Here is an 8,884-nt window from a genome sequence, read left to right on the forward strand (position 1 = left end):
TCTGGGAAATTGACTGGGTAAGGCTATCTTCGGAACTACATCGAATTTTGTATTGCAATCATCTGCGACACACTTACATTTATCAAACTCTTAAGTGTTTAGTGGGATTGAAGTACTTCAGGACCATTTTCACTCATTCCTCTAATCTGAGCTTGACTTATCTATTTTTCTAGGATAGACTTATTTCGTTGTTCAATCATAGAAATTCAATCCTTGTAGCAGGTGAATTATACTTGCGGACCCAGCAAGCAGTAGAGTTTTCTTGTGATGTGTTTATTTAGCCAAAGGAGGCACGTCATTGATCCAATGTAAGAATCCTAATACTTCTCGAAATCGTAGCTCTTCTCAAATCTCATTCTCGTAACAATTCGGTCCAATCCCACGGCAAGTTTCCAGGCGAAGAGTTCTTGCAAAATGCCAAACGTGGGAAAGTACCAAGAAAATAATAAATATATTGTAACCTTTTAATTGGTCCAATTTAGTCATAAACATTTTGTATTTGTGCTAATATAATCCATTTGGTAAATTTTTGCTGGAAATCGCTGACATAGACGCCGGTTAACTACGTGGCATGATCAATGTTGATATATTTTATAAATTTTTCAATATTTTATCTGAATTTTTTAATATATATTTCTTTTATCTTTTTTTTTTTTGCAATGGCTGGTAAGGGTTGCGTCCTCGCCCAAGCCATCGTGGACCATGGGTGAGGGCTTGATGACCCTTACCTGGCCACAAGGGTCGAGCCCTCGCTAGATCCGATGAGGGTGACCCTTGCTTGGGCAAGGATCGAGCCCTTGCCATATCTGGTGAGGGCTCGACCCCTATGGCCTGGGCGAGGGCTCGCTTGGATGAGGGTTGCAACCCTTGCCTACAACAATCAAAACAAATAGATAAAAAAAAATATTTAAAAAATAAAAATAAAATGACCCTCGAAGGCCACAATGAAAAAAATGAAAAGAACATAAAAAAACTCAAAAAATTATTAAAAATTACTCCCGTTAATGTTGGTCGTGCTACATAGGACAACCGACTTCTATGTTAGCGATTTTCGGCCAAAATTAGTTGGATAGATTACATCGACACATATGTAAAATATTTATGACTAAATTACTTCAATTGCAAAATTTAAAATAGAATGGTATTGGTCCAAAAAGTTTAGGATTTTTTTTATACTTTTTTCTCCAAACGTGGAATTATGAACTTGTGATGGGATTATTTCATCGTAGTTCGCTACGAAGAAGCCAAATTCTTGAAAGAGCTTGGATCACTTTCTTGAATGTAGAGACCAAAAAGTTGTCCCAAGTTTCAGATTTTCACTAGAGAAATTGAGAATAGGAAGCTTTGGTGAGTCTTCACTACCCATTGTGAGTGTTAGCTTTTCGCTCGATTTGAATATAATCTGAGAGATAACGAGGAGTATTAATAGGCAGAATGGAGATTTTTTATTTTTGCTAAGAAGAGAATTTTCATTTCACTTGAAAGAAAGGTATGTAGCTTCAAGACAAAGTGGATCACAAAGCGTTATACTCTGGTGCGAATATGAAAAATAGATCCATTAGGTATAATTTGCAGCAACTTTCTCTTTCCACAAGAAAGGATTTGTCATAACATCATAGCACAATCGACGGCCGATCACTGAAACTCGCTCCATTTTGGGTGATGAGCACACGCCGAAATCTTCCTCTCTAGTAACAATGGTTTTGCCAAAAGGCGGTGCACGTACAAGTTCGACATTTTCAACACCATCACCGTACGGATATAACAACAACACTTATAAGTTGAAAAGGCACAACTCACTCCCCCTCCACTCTTTCGAAATTGTTATGTGCCGAAGCACACCCGATGTATCCATCTAAATTTCCTATTTAAATGAAATGTTGCTTTCCGACCAAAAAAAAAAAAAAAAACCCATATCTATATCGGGAGAGAAGAACTTCCAAATTTAGAACTCTAAATCGGGAGAGAAGAGTCGCAAAGCGATTCTGATTGATCAAAACACTTTTAGACAAACTCACTGTTGAAGACAATGAGAGAGGAGTTTCAGAGACTTGCGGAGCCCTTGAGACGTCCACAAAATCACGATAAGAATTAACTTGTCTTTTATTTGTAGCTTTTGTTAAATGTTTTTCTTCCTATGAACGACATGCATGAGGGGAAGAAAAGAAGACATAAAATAAGCCTGGAATTTCTCATTTTTTAATGTGATGTATTTACATGAGAGGCCGGACTTTTCTTGAATTTTATAGACGCATGGTGGGCATTGATCTGGTTGTTTTGTTTGACACCTTATAAATTGACCTATGTAGACAAATTTTTTTTTTGTGGTCATAGACCTACGTAGAAATTGAGAGTGACATATTTGTGGGATTCCATTTGCAATTGTTTTCTCTTCCATTGGACAGCAGGGATTATAGCGTACATTATTTAACATGACTCGTTCTTCAGTTAATTTAAAACTAATGGTTCTAAGATGACCCATTATACTTGCCCCATCAAAATGGCATCTAAATAACTTTCCAAGATAAGGATGACCATTAGAGACAAAATAATTTACCTTATAAGAAGTAAATCACAATAGTAATTTACTTTATAAGATATATGTTGTGTTTAAAGTAGTAATTTCCCTTTGTATTTAGTAATTGCATTGGTCCTATTCCCTTAAAAAAAAAAATGAGCTCGAGTTTCAATTCTGGCCTAAGTTTTTTATTTTTTCGTCTCATAGAAAAACAGCAAATTTAGCTCGGGCTGGTCCCAACTGTTTTTTTTTAATCTCATAAAAAAGGCACCAATTTAACTTTAGTCCCCATTTTATCCCAACGTTCTCTTTGTCTCATAAATTAGGACTAGCTTCCAAATTGGTACCTATATCTGGCTCCTGTTAAGTTTCCGTCAGGTACACACAGGGGATGACAAGTCGTTGCTTTAATGGCATCATCGGATGGAATATTGACGGAGCTAGATTTGGGTACTGAATAAAAGTTTGTGCTTTACTATGGGTAAAAAAATGATTTGAGTCAGAATTGAGATTTGACTTAAAATTGTTGCTTTTTTTACGAGACAAAAAGATGTTTTGGCTAACTCCAAATGCCGCTTCAGCTCTCGAATTTTAAGCCAAGAGAATCACTGATTAGCTTCAAAGTTGAACCTAATGAGGAAATAATTTTTCCCACTTATGATGGAAAAAATATTTTTCTTAATTCATTTATTTTCTGTAAATCAAATGCTGAAAAATATTTTCCAGGAAATTGTTAAGGCGAAAAGAACCGAGCCTAAGACATGCAATCCAATAGAGAGATTAGGCCTGGCCTGGTCTGGTCTGCACCAAAGTTGGGTGGGCAAGGCCTTTTAATGCAAAACAGTTGCCTAAATGCGGTCCATTTAGCCTTTGAGGCTGAGTGAACCAAACGAGCTGCTCATCTACTGCTCATGTCTAATGCTAATGTCATCATTTTGTGCATCGTGTCTGAAATATTGGATAACTATTCGGCCGATATTGGCCATGAGGATCAAATTTTACTAAGGTTGAAATGATGTTCTGGTGACTTTATTGCATGGAGGGAATAAATTTTGCTATTTGTCTTCTTATGATAGAAAAGTTCTTACATGAGTACAACTTTTATAAAAGGCTTTTTTTTTTCATTTCCATAATTCACTACCAATGACATATTAAAAATGAAAATCATATACTAAGGAATAATATTTGGTCCCATCATCTCTCATGGCCATGTATTCTTCTTCTTCTTTTCTTGACTTGGGCTCCAGAAATAGTTGGTAGGATAAGTGCATATTTGTTTGGGGTAACATTCTCTCATCTTTCTTCTTTTAAAATTTTAAAGTATGTTTGGAAAAGTGGGAAAAGCGGGGAGAAAGAAAACGTGGGTGGAAAGCTTTGAAAATGTCAAAAGAATGAGGGGAATCGCAATGCAATTATATCACATCTCAATTGGGTATTCACAATTTTGGTTTGTATACCCATGGAGTGTCCATTTCTTATTTATAATGATGCGATCCAAGAGGCCGATGTAGATCGGCAAGAAGACCTTTGCTAAGCGAGTTCAATACTGCCGGAGTGAACTTATAATTTACAATATGATGATCGAGAATAGCTACCCCCAATAAATATTTAAAAAATTACTATTTTATTTAACAAGAAAAATAAGCTTATTAAAAAAATTGAGATTTTCTTTCACCGACTGAGCTACTCCCTATGATGAATATATCCAGATTTTGATTTGTCTTCTCTATCAAGATTCACTTACCAAAAGAAAAAGTTGGCCATGCTGAGCAATTTTCATTTTGGTGTTGGAGACTAGTCATGGTGTTGCAACACAAGATTGAAGGGAAAATATAAAAAAAAAAAATTATTAGCAATTTAAGTAATGTTTGAATTTGACGGGAAAAAAGCTCTTTTTAGCTTTGTATTAGTATTAGGTGTCAATGGACAAGCTGTAAGTCTGTAGAGATAGATGTAGACCTAATGACCATAACAAAAATTAAAGTTCGCGTAAGCTCTAACTTTCTCAAGGGCGCGGGGCTATTGTATAAAAGATCAAAGTTGAAGGGGGCAAGATTTGCAAATTTTTGGAACTTGCGGGCAATTGTGTGACAGGTGGTAAAGTTCGGGAGTCCGAGCATATTTGTAATTTCTTGTGTTGTGCATTACACGCGCCCAAGGAGTTGTAGGATGATGTGAAAAAGCTGTGATCTTTCCTTCTCTAACATTTGTCTAATCCAGACATCGCACCAAACCCCGGAACCAAACACCTCTGTCCTAATTTTCTTCAACTTCACTTCATTTCTTTCTCTCTCTCTCTCTCTCTCTCTCTCGAAGGCACACATTAAAAAGTTCTTGGGTCGAGATCTCAGTCTTCCTATCCTTGCCGAGTAAATTATTACACTACCCATCGCACCATTCACGGTTGGACTCGATCTCTTCCGGTCCCAATGCTTGAACTCGGTTCGCGGTTGCTGCATGCTCAAGTCTTGCTGGTGAGTATGACAAATCGCTATTCCCAGATTTAGCTGTCTTCTGAGGCAAATGGGTGTTCGAAAGTTGCCACATTTCTTGTTTTTAGCTGTTTTCTGAGGCAAATGGGTGTTCGAAAGTCGCCTCATTTCTTGTTTATTTCTGTGAATTAATCTTTGCTAGGAGTGATTAGAGCCAGTGCGGTTGGAGGTCATGAAGATCTTGTGCGTTAGCACTCTTGTTTGCACGGTCCATTTGTTCTTGGCCCTTGAGTTCACTAGTGGATACTTGATAGATAAGGATGTTGTTGCAATTGAAGGCGAACCTTCTTCTTCCTCTGCGGCTGCTGCTGTCACCTACAGTAATGATCTGATCAACGAAGTGAAGAAAGAGTGTTCGATTACTTTGAAATCTGCTTCTCAACTGAGAATCGAAGATAGCAGAGCTTTTAGTATTAAGGAAGAGCTTTTTTTTGTGAATGGGGATTGGGAACAAGATGCGGTTGATTCACCAATACTGCCATTTGATGATAGCCAGCTCTCGAGCAACTCGTCGAGGGCTCCTTTGCACTTGGTCTCGTTCTGGATCACCGACGTTGATCGGTCCCACCGGTTGAAGAAATCGGTCTTCGTGAGCGGGCTCTTGACAATGGGCATAACCGTGGACGGCATGTTTTCAGAGAAGCCCTATGAGGGAAGCCATCAGTTTGAGATATGGCCGGGCCATACTCGGCTTTCAATTTCATTTCAAGGGGTTTACAGCGAATCCAATCAAAATGGTGGAGAGAGAGTGCTGTGTCTTTTGGGGAACACCATGTTGCCATCAAGGGAATCCGATCATGCTAATCCTTGGCAATGGGTGAAAAATTCAAATAACAATAACAACCAGCCACCTCTTTTGCAGGACGACCGAATTTTGCTTGTCCTCCGATACCCTATGACATTCACTCTCACACGCAGGGTGATCCAAGGCAGAATGAAGAGCCTTAACCCAAAATCTAATGCTAAGTACTTTGATGAAGTACATATTGCATCACAGTTGGGCAAGGCGGCTCATTACGAGTTTGGTTCTGAAAAGATTGTTGCTAAATCCTGCAATCCATACCCCTACCAAGATGGATTTCTAAATGGCAGCATTGAGATCTATAAGGGTGCTGGATTCTGTAGGATTCTTGAGGAATCTACAGGACAAGCTTTTACCATTGTGCCGAACTGGAGGTGCAACTCTACTGATGATTTTTGTAGCAGGCTGGGTCCTTTCGCGGTGGATAAAGCGATTAGGGCTTCAGATGGAAGTTTTAAGGACGTCAAACTTTACATGCAGGATATAAAGTGTGAACAAACTTCTGTACCAGGAACGTCCTCTGCGAGAGTTGCTGCTGTGTTCAGAGCTGTTTCTCCTTTAGAGAATCAGTACACAGCAGAAAGAAGATCCGGTCCGAGTAATATGACTCTTGCTGCCGAGGGAATTTGGAAGTCTTCGAGTGGTCAGCTGTGTATGGCTGGATGCATAGGGATCGGTGATTCTGTAGGGAGCGAGTGTAAGTCTCGGATTTGTCTGTATATACCTACCTCATTTTCCATAAAGCAACGAAGCATTGTGCTTGGGAGCTTCTTTAGCTTAAAGACTGACAACATATCGTTCTTCCCTTTGGCATTTGAGAAGCTAGTGCAGCCTACGGAGCTATGGAATTATTTCAAGAACGCTAATCCATACTATAGTTACTCGAAAATAGATTTGGCTGGTGTTATCCTTGAAAAGAATGAACCTTTCAGTTTCAGGTCTGTGATAAAGAAGTCGCTGTTGCAATACCCCAAACTAGAAGATGCGGAATCATACCTAGTCAGTCTCTCTGTTCTATCAGAAGATCTTACTCTTCATGTGTCTGCGCATCCTGATCCACTCCCTAAATCAATATCTCCGAGGGTCGACCTGCAGATGGAGATTGTCTCTCTGGGTCCATTGTTTGGACGCTCTTGGTCTTCACAGAACAGTTCTTTCACGGAAGACAAGGTCCCTTTCCACACTAAGGCTGCATACACTGAAAGGCAGCTCCTGTTAAATGTTTCAGCCCAACTTTCTTTTCCCGGAAAGGCTTACGGCAATTTTTCAGTGATATTTTTAGAGGGACTATATGACCCGCATGTCGGCAGGATGTATCTTGTTGGTTGCAGAGATATCCGTGCCTCATGGAAAGTATTATTTGAAAGTATGGATCTCGAAGCTGGGTTAGACTGCTTGATCAAGGTAGTCATTTCGTACCCTCCCACCACAGATCGGTGGCTTGTTGATCCCACGGCCAAAATTTCCATCAGCAGCCAAAGAAATGAAGATGATCCTCTCCATTTTGATTCAATCAAGCTTGAGACCTTCCCGATATTGTATAGGCAACAAAGAGAGGACATTCTCTCTCGCAGAGGTATTGAGGGGATCGTTCGGGTACTGACACTTTCTCTGGCCATTTCTTGCATTTTGAGCCAACTCTTCTACATCAAGCATAATGTGGACTCTGTAGCTTATGTCTCGTTGGTTATGCTTGGTGTTCAAGCCGTGGGGTATAGCCTTCCTTTGATTACTGGAGCGGAAGCCATTTTCAAGAGAGCGGCATCAGAATCCACAGATGTTTCTTCCTACAATCTGGAAAGAAGCCAGTGGATTCATGTGATTGATTATACCGTAAAGCTTCTGGTGATGGTTTCATTTTTGCTCACTTTGAGACTTCTTCAGAAGGTGTGGAAATCTCGGATCAGGCTACTCATGAGGGCTCCACTGGAACCACATCGAGTCCCAAGTGATAAAAAAGTGCTGCTTACTACCTTGTCCATACACCTTATCGGTTACCTTATTGTTATGATAGTTCATTCTGTAAAAACGAGCCAGTCATCGCTTCAGACGCATCTGGACTATGATTCTGCTGGCAATTCGCGGGCATCTCCGGTGTGGGAAACCAAATTGGAAGAGTATGTTGGCCTTGCTCACGACTTTTTCCTTCTCCCTCAAGTTATCGGCAACTTCTTGTGGCAGATTGATGGTCATCCTCTCAGAAAGTTCTATTATGTCGGGATCACTGTCATTAGACTCCTCCCTCATCTATATGATTACACGAGATCCCCCTCTCCCAATCCATACTTTGTGGATGAATATGAGTTTGTCAATCCTAATTGGGATTTTTACTCCAAGTTTGGAGATGTCGCCATACCTTCGAGTTCTGTTCTACTAGCAATTGTAGTCTATATTCAACAGAAATGGGGCTATGAGAAGCTCAACCAGAGTCTTAGATTGGGGCAATGTAAGCTTCTTCCGTCGAGTTCGAGAGCCTATGAGAGGTTGCCGTCCAAGCCAACCGAGGCAGAGCTTGTATCTGGTGTAAATGGGACTTCCAGGCACGAAAAAGAAAATGACAGTGAAGATTAAACCGAGACACTTTAGGAATAAGCAACAATAGATGTAAAGTTAGAGATAAATTTCTCTTCTTCGAATGGATAGACTTTTCATGTCTGATACCAGCTTTTGATGGTGTGGGTTTAAGGTGGTTTTTTTTCAAGTAAATCATAGTGCATTGCTTCTGATGAAGCTGTTTTATTGTCACCATTAATCCCCTGCGGTTGAGCATGTTGTTAGTCATCAACAGATGAGTAAGCTCACGACACTTGTTAGCCATAGGCATATAAATAGCTATCTTGGATAAGCTTTGCTGTCTCCTGGTGTGTGGTGGAATCTGGTATGGTCGCTAAGTCTTGTTCAGGACGTCGTATTGGTGGGAGTTAGCGAGATGAGGATGCGAAAATGAGGCCTGCTTATACTACTTAATTTTGCTTGTATATAAAGGTAATGTGGTTACGTCGCCCAAAACAGAGCGTGATGGACGCTGCTTGAGAGATAAAGCTTAGCTTCTTATTGTTGTTGTTGTTGTTA

The 8,884-nt window shown here is 39.9% G+C and overlaps 1 protein-coding gene across 3 annotated transcripts; it reads left to right on the plus strand.

Annotated features, from left to right (window-relative positions):
- Positions 1-4,706: 4,706 nt before the first annotated feature.
- On the plus strand, positions 4,707-8,557 carry LOC115737947. Of its 3 annotated transcripts, none has more exons than XM_048283906.1 (2): positions 4,707-5,059; positions 5,112-8,557. In XM_048283906.1, exon 2 carries the CDS (start codon positions 5,183-5,185, stop codon positions 8,381-8,383), a length of 3,201 nt encoding a protein of 1,066 aa, XP_048139863.1. In that variant the 5' UTR covers positions 4,707-5,059; positions 5,112-5,182; the 3' UTR covers positions 8,384-8,557. The 3 variants fall into 3 exon arrangements, with proteins under 3 accessions (XP_048139863.1, XP_030526250.2, XP_030526252.2); XM_030670390.2 differs by having other exon boundaries at positions 4,707-4,992; positions 5,153-8,557; XM_030670392.2 differs by having other exon boundaries at positions 4,707-4,992; positions 5,163-8,557.
- The last annotated feature ends 327 nt before the right edge of the window (positions 8,558-8,884 follow it).

This window comes from Rhodamnia argentea, chromosome 8 (genome assembly GCF_020921035.1).
Source record: "Rhodamnia argentea isolate NSW1041297 chromosome 8, ASM2092103v1, whole genome shotgun sequence".
Classification (NCBI taxonomy): Eukaryota; Viridiplantae; Streptophyta; class Magnoliopsida; order Myrtales; family Myrtaceae; genus Rhodamnia; species Rhodamnia argentea.

Excerpts from the sequence above, each read along its gene's own strand:
- LOC115737947 (XM_048283906.1), top strand. The coding sequence starts at position 5,183 with ATGAAGATCTTGTGCGTTAGCACTCTTGTTTGCACGGTCCATTTGTTC.